At 38.5% G+C, this 14,912-nt stretch overlaps 1 protein-coding gene across 1 annotated transcript; it reads left to right on the top strand.

The window, feature by feature from the left end:
* Positions 1–2,006: 2,006 nt before the first annotated feature.
* LOC121880593 (protein LBH-like) lies at positions 2,007–14,238 on the top strand. Its single transcript, XM_042387914.1, has 4 exons — positions 2,007–2,198; positions 8,507–8,582; positions 11,041–11,215; positions 13,075–14,238. Exons 2-4 carry the CDS (start codon positions 8,508–8,510, stop codon positions 13,140–13,142), a joined length of 318 nt encoding a protein of 105 aa, XP_042243848.1. The 5' UTR covers positions 2,007–2,198; position 8,507; the 3' UTR covers positions 13,143–14,238.
* The last annotated feature ends 674 nt before the right edge of the window (positions 14,239–14,912 follow it).

The raw sequence follows: 14,912 nt of genomic DNA, 5'->3' as shown, positions 1-14,912 counted from the left end.
ATGAACAGGAGGAATGATTACAGCGAGGAAAACCTCTTTCACTGTGAAACTGTGAACTGTCCTTTAATAGGGACATCTTCCCTCCTCTCACCTTACTGTACTTTATGCCAGTTTCTACACATTTTGTTCTAACTATCCCACTGCCAACCAAGTAAATTGTAGCTCACAAACTCCTTTTCAACTGTTAAAAGTGTCAAAAAGAGGCTGACAGTTATTCAGGAGAACATCTGTATTTGCACACTAGAGGGAGACATAGCTCACAAATATATTGTTTAACTACCACTGTGTACCTGGGGTTTAAAAAAAGTGAATTATCTCTACATCTCTATTATCTCTGTAACACACGGTGAAATGAAACGTTTCTTTGCTAATCACTGCTGTGCTGGTTGATAGCTGCCATTATATACCAGTAAAACCCTTCACTAACTTTACTTAACCGCCATAGAGTCAAATATAAAAGAGACGACGTCTAATGTGTCACCCAGTTTTAGTTTTATGGTATAAAATGTGACAAATTACCTGACAAAAGCAGCCGCTAACAATTAAACTCATCAACGGCTGCTCGCCTCACTGCTGATTAGGTGCTGCCTTCAGGTGCTCCTCGTAAAGTGTAGCTTCAAGAGACTTACTTGATTAGAATAATATGGACACCACAACAAGTATTTTGATGGCTGGTGTGGTGTTTCATCAAGCGACGAGATGGAGAAGGGAACATGCTCACCGCTCACCAGGTATGAACACACAACTATTTAGAATGGTAAGAACATAATTAAGAACAACAAAACGCATCACAGGCAGTTATTAAACTGTAACTGTAAACTGTAAATTAGCTGTATGTGTGAACCAAGGGGTCATTCCCTCCACCAAAATTCAAAACACATGATCAGCACCTGCTTAAACTCCCAAGACACCTGAAATAAATAAAAAAAAGTCCTTTATTGTAGCTGTTAGTTTTGCACTCCAACATTTCATCACTTTCAAGTGTTGAACTGAATATGTCATAACTTTGTTGCAGTTCAATAAATACAGCGCCTTCTAGCAACAGCAAGTAAACTGGTGAGAATGAGTCATTTCACTTGACAGAAAAAACATAATAGTTGGCAAATTAGGTCCAATCTGGTTATGTCACTTTCCCCTTAGGTCGGAAAAGAAAGGAATCAGTGTTTAATCTGAATTGTCCTAAATACATTACATGGCCAAAAGTATGTGGAAATCTTCCCCAAACTGTTTGTGGAACTATTGAATAAAATATCATTGTATGCAGTAGCAGTAAGATTTTGCTTCATTAGAAGTAAAGGGCTCAAACCTAAATGCAATAATACAAATTATTGTAATACATTTTACTCAAAGATGCTTTACATAGATAAACGAAATGGCAAAAAGAAGGTACACACAAATACAACAGAGCAGTAGTTAAAAGTAGAAAACAAATGCACTTTGAATAAAAGACAAAAAAGACATTTACGGGGAAAAAAAGCAAACAGTAGACCATGTGGGCAGGGGTGTTTGTTCATATACAACAGTGAATTCCAATCAGGGTACTTCTGCGGTTGCCAGAGGGTGGAAAGAGTGTGGAGTACACTCGACTAATCTGAAATAATAGAAATTACACTGTGATTTTAAAAAAAGGCTTCACACATTCAGTCAGCTATAACACCTGAACAATAAGTGATGGAATTGAAAGTGTGTGTAATAGTTTAAAGTAATGGATGAAGAGTTGAAATAATTAGCTAAAAGTAATTGATAAAAAGTTGAAATAGTTGAATATATGGATGGAATGTCCAGGTTCTGCTTCCTCAAGTGTTAGTAACACAAAACACAATGAATCTATTGTACACTTTTATATGATTAACAGTTTTAAACAACATACAGTTTAAAGCATTTCAAATGGACACATTTGGTGGTACGTCTGACAGGAAAAGGTTGGGATTGCAATCTTCATCCCGTAATACTAAGGTTTCCGATAGTCATCGAAGGCAGCGCCGGTGCTCCACTGCGCAGGCTCTGAACACTTTGATGCGAGCGGCAACTTCACCGGGAGCCTTGCGCGCCTGTCGCCCACAACAGCCTGCATCATCATCACCACCATCATCATCCTCACCACCAGCAGCAGCAGCAGCAGCAGCAGCATCAGTGTGATGAAGCTGCGGAGGACGGAGACCTTCCTGCTCTGAGACACTGGATCAGCCCGCGGACAGGTACGGAGCTTTTATCCGCCTTTTCACCACTCTGGAAACAGTCAGACACACGGTACTTCATTTCAGATACTAAATTAGAATCTGCTTTTATCAATTTTTATAAGTACCTGAATGATTAATCAGTTTTAATAATTAAAACTGCACCTTGAAGGTTTAGGAAAATTCATAAAAGCTGCTTTTCCTTGTGATTTTTACGCACTGGTGATGCTCAGAGTGTGGGATTGTGCACTGATCAGCCTGAATAGTGTTTGTTCAAGTGTAGGTGTAGCAGAAACTGTTTTATATAGGTGCCAGTATTTATTTAAATCTATTAATAGTGTCTGCCACCTGCAGTAAACAGGCTACCTGTTGTTTGCCAAGCAGGTAAGACTGTACTCCAATCCTGCACATTGGAGTACAGTCATTTTTAATCATATATATGTTAAAATGCATAAAAATGAATGAAAATAAGTTTCTGTGCTATTAAAACATTGACTACGCGTAAAAATAGAACAGGAAATGTGAATTAGGGCAGCGAAAACAGGAGGAATCAAATTAAACTTCAATAGAAATACACCAATGGAGCATTTGCAAGGCTGTATGGTAAGTAACGAAGAATATCACTATATTTGGCCACGGATTGAATTTTTTTTATGTCCTTGGGCAGTAAGAAACTCACTGGATTTATCTGAGGAACCTGCAGCTGAGGAGGTGGTGGTGTTGGCTGCTGCTGGCTCTGATTTAGTTGCAGAAATGGAAAAAAAGTGTTTGAACTGCAGCTGGGGCGATAGGAAGGGAGAGAGTGGGGCGGTCATTCCTGCAACATCCCATCAATATACAGTACTATCTGCAAAAATTAAAATAGTGGGATTAAACTGCCCGTCAGACTCCTGGAGTGGGGTTTGGAGGGTGCGGTGGAAGCCACTTTTTGCTTTCGGGTGCCGTTTCCTCTTTAACTCGACAGTCTCCACCATGATGAAACCCGTGATGGACAAAAGAAGAGAGGAGGAATTTTAATCCGTGATGTAAAGCTTCCATCTGAAGAGACAATCAGCAAGGATGGAAAAGGAGACACTGGGCATGCAGAGTAATTTTCTGGAGATATGGGTGTGTTTCATGTGGAAATCAAATTTTTTTAAAAGACATTAGTAGGCGCAAGTACATCAGGGAGCTGTGATGGTTTTGGGTAGAGCTGCAACGATTAGTTGATTAATAGATTATTTTGATAATTGATTAATTGTCTGGAGTCACTCTTTAAGAAAAAAAATCTCCAAATTCTCTGTTTCCAGCTTCTCAAATGTGAACATTTTCTGATTTCTTTAGTCTTCGTTGACAGTAAACTTAATTTCCTTGGGTTGTGGACAAAAGAAGACAGTTGAGGACGCCACCTTGGGAAACGATGATCGACATTTTTTCACAATTTTCAACTAATTGATTATTTGGAAAAATATTCAGCAGATTAGACGATATTGAAAATAATTGTTAGTTGCAGCCCTAAAGTTGGCTAAATATCCTATGCAGGATTTGTCGGTTGGTGTTTGTAAACACTGCGTTCAAAGTTGGCTCCTCCTCCCTGGCTCAACGACACCAGAGCGAGAGAGAGCAGAGAGAGAGAGAGAGAGTGAAAGAAGAGAGCGAGCAGCAGTAGTGAAAACAAAGCCGTGAATCAAATGAATAAAACATTATTTTCTTATTGTTTCACAGCAGTTACGTTCCAAAGCACAAATAAACACACCCACACCTCTGCACAACCCTGAGGGAAGGTGCCGCATTGCTGGATTTTGTATGAATGCAGCTGAAACACCTGCTTATCCTGTCCGCTGCGGCCTCTCTGCTCTGCCTGCGCGTGTGCGTAACTCAGCCCCGCCCTCGGTCAAACAGACACACACGCACAGACAGCAGGGGAGCAGACAGCAAACATCCTGAACACGGCAAAATAATAAGAATAATAAGAAAAGAGGTTACAGCTTGTAAAATGTGAAAATGTACTGCTTTTCTCTTTTTCATATATTTTTAAATTTAATAATTTTCACCTTTTTGATTGTTAATTAGAGAAAAAATTAAGGAAATTGGGTTGGATTCCTTTTACTTGTAGTTGGTACCAGCTATTAGTTTTGGCATTTTATAGACCAAAGAACTAATTACTTAGTAATACAATAATGAAGATAATTGTCAATTGAAGCCCTGTTACTTTAATTCACTGCTCAGGAATCTTTGTCACTAACTTTAGGGTCAATTTAAAATTTAATGTTAAAAAACATATTACTATACTGTTACATTCACATTAATGTAGGACCAAGAAAAGTAACAAATTCCCAATGTGAGAGCCACTATTTGATTATCAAAGTAGTTGTTGATCAATTTTCTGTTGATCTGTCGAGCATAAAAAACCTCCAGTCATCCAGAGTTTGCTTTGGTCAAAGACTTTAATTCATGATTCAGCTGAATACTTCTAAAGAACGCTATTTTAAACTGTTAGATGTTGAAATTTCAACCACCAGTTCAAACACTTTCATCTTGAACCAACTGTAAATGTAAAGAGACAAACGTCTTAACATTTCATTTCTCTGCTGAGGCAGAAGTGAAGCAGCTTCCCGCAGAGTAAACAGGCAGACATTAACACGTGGATAACCTTGTTCAGACCTAATGGCTTAAATAAGGAATTATTATTCAGCATTTAAATTCCTGTGTCTTTTACGCTTCACATCACTGCAGAGTGAATGCACTTCTTGAAAACAGAGTCATCAGACTGAAATCATGTGCAGACCTCCACAGGCGTCCTCAGTGTCTACCTACAGAGCAGCAGAGACTTTTCTTTTATAACCAGGACATGAGACCGGCCGGAGTGACCGCACAGATTCCCTCCAGGGGAACAATACGAGCCTCAGATGAGGAATAAAGGCTGTATTGTCTCAGAGCCGCGATGATGAAGGGCAGAAGCAATTCCAGGTTTCACAGAGAAGTCTCACAACAACGCGGCCCCGTCCTGACGGCGGTAATTACTGCGTAACGGCACACATGAATACCCCCGAATCAGCTTTGGGCCTCGTGCGCTCAGGCAAAGTGCACTACTCAGACAATCAGAAGCATAAAATCTCAATCGCTCGTCCCCATGGCAACAGCAACTGCCGGTTTGATTGTATGGAAAGTGGTGTTTCTGATAACTTGTCACATGTAAAGTCTGTCTTTCAGCAGCGAGCGGAGGACTCATACTGTTGGCTGGTTTCAAAGGGACGATGAGCAAAGGTTTTTATTTATATCACTTTAACTAAGGTCTGGTTGCTATTGCTTTGTTACAACTTATGCATGAAACATACTTGCAGAAAATATTTCTGTAATACCGGTACTGCTGGAGAAGTAGATTTGGTGATAATTTAAGGTGCAGTGTCTCTTGCATCTACCCAAATAGCCTCCCTATTATGTTTCTTTCAAAAATGCTCAGCATGCACATGGGGCAGAATTTGTACTGACAATGTCAATGTATGAAAGGAAATATCCTAAAATGATACTGAGCAGTCTGGCCTGAATACAGCACCCTCTTGCCTGCAATTGTCTTCCCCTCATTCTCCACATACTCCAGTAGGTCATAAGTGCACTCTCAAATCTGACCCCCCCACCCCTCCCCCAGAGATCAACTCTGAAACAAAATCTTCTCCCCGTCGTCCCGCTCTGGAGCCTCTAAAACACAGACCTGTTGAGGTGGAAGGGAGGTGGCAGTGTTGCCATCCTGAGCGTATCGATGACTGACATAGGATCTGACATAGGATGATGTTCTGGGCTTACAGTCATCAGCCTTGTTTTAAAACATAAGATGCCAATATAGATAAAACAATACTGAAGTAGACTGGCATTAATTTAACCAGCTGTACATTTATGTGACTGGATTCATTACAATAACGCAGAATACGAATAAATAACTGCTACACATTGCACTCCAGTGTCACTTCCAAGGTTAGACTTTACTAAGTTATTCCTCCAATTTTGTAGTTTTTGTGAAGAAAATGGTGCCTGATCTAAGGTTCTGTGTTCAACATAACTTTGAGGGTCTGAACAGTTTCAAGATAAACTGCCAATGCTTGAGTGAAAGGAATGTTGGGGTTTGGTAGAGCCGTAAGGTCTTGTTTACTCACCTACACGGGAGGACCTGGATCTCAGGAACACTGACAGTATATCCACAGGGAATGTGGTCCCTCCCAGTCCACACCATAACCCTCATCAGTCTGAAATACAGAAAGAATACAGCTGTTCAGAATGTATAGGCCATTTCACTGTGGGTGAACCATTTTACATTTTTTTACATTTTTTAATAATTGAGCCAGGGGATAAGATGGTATCCATTACATCATCTAAAAAAATGTTTTTTACCTTTGAGAAATCTTGTCCCTCTTTGTGGTTTAGTAACCACAACTGGAAAGGTGAACTGTGGCATGCACTCCTCAGTCCATGATGATTTCATGCTTCCTTTAAACACTGAAGGTTATGCTGAATATGTGGCGTGAAGCACCTTTGTAGTGCATTCAGGTCAATCTCTTGGTCAGGACTGAGTAATTCTTGGGCCTCCAACTGGATGAATATTGTAGAGAACATTTTCATACACATCTCTCCAAAGGCACAAGAAACAATGAAATACAGCCTAGATTATTTTGTATTTTTGGCAGTTCACATAATTCAACGGTTTGCAGGATGGAAAAGTTGTACCACGTCCTTATGAGTAATGGCTGATTGACACTTATGTGGAGACAGCTGAGACAAGAGGACTGTGAACACAGTGATAAGAGAAGTGAGAGCTGGATTTTAGGCAGTGATGGCAAATTCAGATTGTGTTGAACTGGCAGTAAAACTCTCCGCTATCACCTCCTGTGCTGCCTGAATTTTAACACACAATATGTAATTTTCTGTGGACCCAAATGATATGGAGTAAACCCAGGGGCCCTGGGCAGTTGCCTGCTTTTCCTAGTTGGTAAGCCAGTCTTGACTATGGTCAGAAAAATCACTGATGGGGTCTAGAGGGATTTTTTGAATCCTGTAGAGAGTAGTTCTAGTCTAGATACTCTAGACTAGATTTACTCTCTAGTGACTCTAGACTAGATTCAACCAACCACTAGTAGACTACTGTCTTACACTGCATTCATACAAAGGTCAGACTGCACAAACATTATCTTTAAGCTAAGGTTGCAACCAATGATTATTTCTCTACTGATTAATCATTTTGTCTATAAAATTTCAGAAAAGAGTGAACAATGCCTGTTATAATACCGTAGAGCTGTTTTCAACAGTCCAAAATCTAAAGATATTCAGTTTACTGTCATCTATGACACAGAAAAGCATGAAATCCTCACATTTGAGAAGCTGCAACCAGCACATATTTGTAATTTTTGCTTTAAAAAATGACTGGAACAATTATCAAAATAGTTACTGGTTAATTTTCTGCCCATTGACTAATTGATTAATCTACTAATTGTTGCAGCTCTGCTTTAAAATGGCTAACAACAAACTCATCTACTCCTCTGTGTGTTTGTATTCAGCTCAGCCTCTGACTGAACTCAGAATTCAGCAGAAACTCCACTTGTGTCTGTTATTTCCCCCAAACTTTTTCCTCTCGTCTCTGTACGTTTATGAAGTAGATTCATAAGGCCTGGGGATACCTGTATACTTTTGTTGAAACATTCTCAATTCAGGCAGACTTGTTTTCACATCAGTTTGCGTCTAATTGCATCTTTTCATAGACTTTGTATGCAATTGCATCTCTCTAAAATTTTGTTTGCGTTCTGAACAGACAGCAACAAGGCATTTTTGATACTTGGTGCTACTGTATGGACTAGGGCTGCAACTAACTCATTATCAATTGATCTCCAGATTATTTTAATTGATTTAACAGTCAATATAAAATTTCAGATAACAGTGAAATAAATATCTATAAGTACTGACATCTTTAAATTACTTGTTTTGTTTGACCAACTCCAAAACCAAAAGATATTAAATCTACAATGATGTAAAACTAAGAAAAACATCAAATTGTCTCATTTAAGAAGCTGGAACAGTTTAATGTTTAACATTTTTGCTTGAAAAATAACAGAAAAAATGAATCAAATATCAACATGGTTGCAGATAATTTTCTGCTTATCAAATAATCGATTAATCAACTAATTGTTTTAGCTGTAATATAGACACAATTCAAATCATAAAGTGTTGAAGATTGATACCTAAATGTTAGATGTAGGATTTATAAATTGAGGTAAGCCAACCATGAACGTTCAGGTGGTAAGAAATCCCCCAAAAGCAGAGAAAACATGGTCAGTTTATTGATTAGTGATCATCATTCTCTCCAGGATGACTGAGGTGATGAACTCTCTGGAACCGGGGACGGAGGACTTCAGCGGTGGAGCAGGAGGAGATCAGGACACAGTATCCTTCCAGGTTTTTGTGAATATGTGTGTGAATATGTGTGTTTAGATTATTTCAAAGCATTTCTGCTTTATTCGAGTAGAAAGCACACAGCGGTGAGTCACAGGACTGATGAACAAAGGTAAAATGTGGGTTGACGCGACTAAGGTCATTAGTTGGACTCAGTCTCTGCTGTGAGTGAATGGTATGTGTCTTTTCAAACTGAGCCAAAAGGACAAGTGAGTTATCGTCTGTTGCTGCAAGATTTATTTTCTAAACATTATGTATCATCTTTAAGTGAATTATAAAGAATGATCACTGCTTTACTTGATAGCCTTTATTGTGAGCTCAATCTTCTTATTTCCTTTCAGTCAGATATATAATGGAAAGTACTTTACTTGGTGAAACAGACATGACAGTGAAAGTTTTTCAAAGGTCTGGATCATGTTTAATGTGGTTTCCTGCAGCATCTGATAGTGGAGGTGCCCTGTCTCCACTAATGTCAGAGGAAATTCGTACATTTTTATGAAATACGATATATGAAATGAGCAGTGGTGCTACATCACACAGCAAAGGCCATGTATTTAATGAGTGATGTAACTGTTTAAACAGTCATCTAAGAAATACATTGATAACAAGATAAGATGTGTGTCAGCTCAGCAGGTGACTGACTGATCGATGCACAGTAATCAATTAGAGCAACACGTTGCAATGTTGGTAAAAAAGTAGAGATGTAAAGATTAACCAGTTAATGGATTGGAAAACATATTCAAGAGTCAGAGATTTGGCTACATTGATACACAACCAGAGATCTGATCCAGATTCTGCATGAAACTCTGAAATTGGATGAGGCTGTCAAAAACCAATATGTACTCCTGTAGTGCCTTGTTTGTGTGTTGGTGTGTCCAATCACACATTAGCTTCAAGCCATCCACAACATTTCCACGCTAGAAGAAATGTCGGACTACCAAGTCTTTACGTTGCATTTGCAGTCTTAAAAACATACAATTGCATCCTAAAATCTGCCACAAACCTTACTACTCATTTAGGAAGGCGATGTGTACCCTGACAGTAAAGTTACTAGGAGGAGCAGTTAGCACAAGGCAAGTAAGCTAGCATTAGCAGCTAATGCTACTTCTAACTGCTCCAGTTCACTGAAGCTATGAGCTGTTTTATTTTCACAGATATTCATCTATACATCACTGAAAATACCAAATTCAAATGAATGATGAAATAATTGATTTATATCATCAACTTTTATTAGTTAAAAAAGTAGAAATATATCCTAATCACAGCTGAATTGAACCGGCTTTGAATTGCAGTATATTGTATTGTTACTAACATAACAGGGTGGGGGATGAGAGTGCTTACTACTACTGCGAACCAGTTTCGTGGTGGAAACCCTGTATAACCATTACTTCAAATGTATAGTCAGGACTGGCTTCTCACTGAAATGCAGTCATTTATATGCAGTTAAAGCACAGGTTCTAGGAAACCAAGACATCTAAAAATCAGTTTGCCACCAAATTTAGTCCAGAAGACGTTTAGATGTCAGTATCGCTGTTGTTGTGTTGCTAGACCAGGGGTTTTCAAAGTCTTATTATGAAACTATTTTGACAGTAACTGTTTGGGTCATGGACCATACCAAACTCAGAAAGGCGTGCACCGAACTGAACATCCTCTACTGAATGGTTCAGGACGAGTACACGAACCATTACACCCCTAATGTACAGACAACTATCACTGGATTACGTTGATACTGAAGAAAACGCAGGCAAGTTCTGGAGTTATACTGTAAGGAGTGTCTTATATTCTATGATTTTTAAGCGGATTTATGGACATTGGGTACAATAATATCTTTGGGAAGTGTGAGTCACATTGATTCTAAAAATATGTCTTTCATGTTTGTGTTGTCAAATTTGACTGAGTTAAGACCCAGAGAAAAATTTTGATGCAAATTGAGGCAATTGGACACTGAGGGTTTTAAAGTATTTTAATTGCCTCCATGAGCTCTGTATCAAAGCCGCGCTGACAAGTGTTGATAAGCAGCCAAAACAGAGGCCAAACTACAATAATTAACTTCCCGTTATTTTTAGAGCACTGGCATAAACCTGTCTCTTTCACCTCAGGCAGTATCTTTGCCTCATATCTCTCCACTCTTCATCTCTCTTCACAGTTTGAAAACCTTTGTGCTAGACCAACAGTGTGTCAAGATAATGTCAGGTACAATTTAATTAGAAAAAACGTAAAGGAAAGCATGTGCAGCACAATCAAAATAGAGGTCATAAGTTTAGTCAGAGTTCAAAGTAAAATATGAGTGAAGCCACCATCAAAAATCCATTTTAGATCTTTCATCTGACATCCTAATCCCATTTTTACTGCATTGTTGTTCTTTCACATGTGTGGCGTGAACAACGATGTTCTTATCCCCCCTCAAATATGATCACACTTCAGTTAACCTTACATAAGCTCACAACAGATATTCCCAGATACCCATGAAAGGTATCCAAAGTTGTCCAAGAGGCTTCCCTCCATCGTGGTGGAGCCGACGGACGGAGCCGAGGTGGAGAGTGGCGAGCTCCGCTGGCCCCCGGACGAGCCGAGCTCTCCGGACGCTGAAACTGAGAGACAGTGTGTAGAGGAACAAGCCGCAGGTGAGGAGGAGCGTGTGTTGTCTTTCACATGAAACCACAGTGGAAAAAGTTGGACCTTGTTGCCCTTTTGTATTTACCACATTTAGTTTCCGAACAGTCAATTACAAGTAAACCAGGACTTGTGAACAATCAGCAGCTTGTGTATTATTACAAATAGCTGAATTATGAGTTACAGTTCAGGCATACTCCTCTGATCTTATCACTGGATACTCATAAACACTCATATTTAAGGGTTGTTTCCTGTAGTTGGTTTCTGTAGTTAGTTCTACTGATAATGATCCACTTTGCATTCATCTTGGAGATGGACTGAATCTTGCATTTTAGCCATCTCAATGGTATTTTTTGCTACCATTCTTTGTTCTCACAGTACAAAATGTCCTCAATAGAATATATATTGTGGCATAATATTCATGTAACAGAAATGTGGCAGTATTATTTTCATTATTTTTTCTTTTTCATTTCTTTTTTTTCTTCATGGAGCTGAAAAGTGGATTGCAATATCTAGTAAATCTACTGAGTCTTCAGGCTTCCAGACATAGTGTGTGTACATTCATGGAATCATAAAACTCACTTTCTTGCTCAAATTAAATCGTGACTCCTCTTCATCTCAGTTCATGACGACTAGTGTGGATCTGTGTCTGTCTGCCTCTGGTTGGGTCTTTGCATTCACTCAGTTTGCGTTCATGCTGCATATTGACATTGCCTCAAGTTATAAGAATACAACTGAAGAACAGTATTTGTCACATTTGCATAGAAGATTTTGGTTTTTGGCTAAATATGGTTTTCCAGGATATTTTTTGGACTTTAGACAGTTGGCCTTGATATTAATATGGATATTCTTTTTAATTCTCATATTCTATTAGTTTTATGTACACCTGCTTGTAAAACAAGATGATTTTTAAAATGTATTATTTATTTACTTTTTTACTAATGATTATTTTCATTATTGATTAATGAAATGGTGATTATTTTCTCGATTATTAAATTAGTTGTTTGGTCCATAAAATATCAAAGAATGGTTGATTACTGTTTCCCAAAGCCCAGGCTGACGTCTTCAAATGTCTGCTATTGTCCTGACCAACAGTCCGCAAGCCAAAGATATTCAGTTTACTAAGGCAGAGGCCTAAAGAAACCAGAAAATATTCGCATTTGAGTAGCTGGAATCGGAGAGCCATGTTAGTGGCTCTGTAATGCTTGAGACCCAGTAGTGCTTTGATGTTAATGCTACATTTGGCAAAGCTAACATGCTGATATTAAGCAGATGTACTGTTTACCATGTTCATCATCTCAATTTAGCATGTTTGTATGCCTACATTTGCTATTTAGCATAACACATAAAGCTGATTAGTTGAGAAGGAGATACTTGCTAACAAATTTTGATCACACTATATTTCTCCTATACGTTCGACTTGGCCTTTGACAATGTATTGTCCACAATTTTGTATTCACCACGGGCTATTTTTGTCTTTAGGTCATCCATTTTGATCTGCTAGCTGCTAGCCTACATAGCTGTGTCATCAGTGACTCTCTATTATTTGACCAGATGTGAATTAAGGGCCGAAAGGTTTTGCCATGACTGTCCTGGGCATTCAAAATAAAACAATTAATGGCGATTAATTGGGACTGATAAGATTCAGCTGGTTAAGATGATAATTTCGCCTGCTGCCTGCCCACATTTTGTTCATTTTCACTTGTGCTTGTACCTGTTCATTAATATAAACATACATTTTTACGTGTTACACATACTTTTGGGTACCCTTTTGTACCTGACCTGGTGGAGGACTCTGCCCTGGAGTGTTATTAAGTCTAAGTAATTTAAAAAGATTAGCGAGTAATCTAGCATCTGCATGTTCTTCCAGGTGAGGAGCGGTCAGATGTCGCTGTGGACGAAGAGGCTTCAGCGGCGGAGATGCAGGATTCCAACTGAACAAGCTCTCCTGCAAAGCCCACTGTAACTGTGAGTGTGTCCAGACTTGGATGAACACAACAGAGTCCAATAGAAGAGCACATAATGTACATGGATAGAAAGATCACAGAAATAGAGGAGGAAGAGTAGAACAAACAGATTCCCAAACCCAAGCTAACGGGGCTTGAAGCCAGAGTCGTGTCAGCAACTTCTAAATAAATCTAGCGAAGATGTTCTTTATTTTGTGTACAGATCTTGCGCTGATGAGGGAGCTTGCTCTGACACATGTAAGTTAGTAAAGATGACTGAAGGGACCAAATTGCCACCCTGAATCCTTTTTTGTCTAGATGGCACATGCCTTTTGAGTTTCTCTTTATGAGCTTGTTTGAGTTGCCTGGAAATTACCAAAAAGTAGAATTGATTGCCTAAAATTAGGCTGCAAACATGTTTTTAACGTCATAATTCAAAGTATAGAGACCACACTTAAGCTTCAGTTGAAGTATTTGAGGGTTTTCTTGTCTAATATGGCATATGTCACAATTCCGAGTTTTTAATTTAATATTTTCTCTCTCTGGCTCCAAGCCCTTGCCTTCCAAATGCCCAAGATATCATCTGCACATCTGATCCGGACAGATGTTCCTAAATGCTGTCTTAAGTATTTAGCTCCTGTGTGCCATACTACTACTAATGGTAGCTACGGTATTTTGTGCACAGTTTTTACATTAACTAGATGTAAATTACATATGTTAAGTGCTGACTGCTGTAGTTTGGTGATCTTGGTCTCACTATTCACTTTGTAATAATAGCTACGATGTTTTAAAGAACAGTATTTGATTAAGGAAGCCTTTATCGCTTTATTCGATGTTATTACGATACATTCTTTAATATATTATGATATGTACACATTGTTCTCATACAGTAGGTGTTAAAGGGAATGTAATTGTGTTCTGTTTTACTTAAGATAAGAGCAATATGTTCACAGGAATTTAAAGGCAGACCATTTTGTTACAGAAGTAAGAATATAACCAGTATATTTTAGATGTGTGTCGCTTGTCACAGACATGATATTTTTTAAAATACTGGAAGCCTAAATTATTGCACAAGTAATAAACTTTTCAAAATTCTTAAAAACGTTCTTACAGTCATTGTCCATGTGGTTCATACTGTACATACAAAGGGGAGCTTCAGGTGTGACCTGACTGGATGAGATGGTTTCTAAACTCAGTTTGAAGTCATTTGTGATCAACCAGAAGGAATTACAATTATATTAGTTACACTTATCACCTCTTACACAAGTCTCTTAAAACACATTTCACTTTAATATTTATGCTTTAAGTGGTAGCAGCTGTTTTGCTGACATTAAGACACATCTGGATCTGTCGTGTAACAAAACATTAAAGCTGCATTAAGTGGTTTTTGATCACAAGAGGGCAGGAAAACTTCAAAACAAACTCAAGGAAAAACAGCCCTGATATAACATTAACTTGTCAAGTGTTCATAACTTAAAGGATAAGGCTGGCGATTTTCTATATTTTTCTTGTTGTCAACAAATCTCATGTGCAGAACCAAACCAACAATGAATTGATCTACTTACAAGTATGATGATCACTCAGTTGTCTACTGTGCAACCAAGATTTATCAAAATCAGGCAACGGAAGAAATTTAACTGGGCAGATACCAATTAATACCTAATGTACAAGATGCTTGGGATTTTCTCTACACTGAGTTTATTGATGTTGTGGACAAACATGCTCCTTGGAAAACTGATAAGGTCAAGGGTAAACATCTCCC

Source organism: Thunnus maccoyii, chromosome 16, assembly GCF_910596095.1.
Source record: "Thunnus maccoyii chromosome 16, fThuMac1.1, whole genome shotgun sequence".
Taxonomy (NCBI): Eukaryota; Metazoa; Chordata; class Actinopteri; order Scombriformes; family Scombridae; genus Thunnus; species Thunnus maccoyii.
This window is presented reverse-complemented; position numbering and strand designations above follow the sequence as displayed.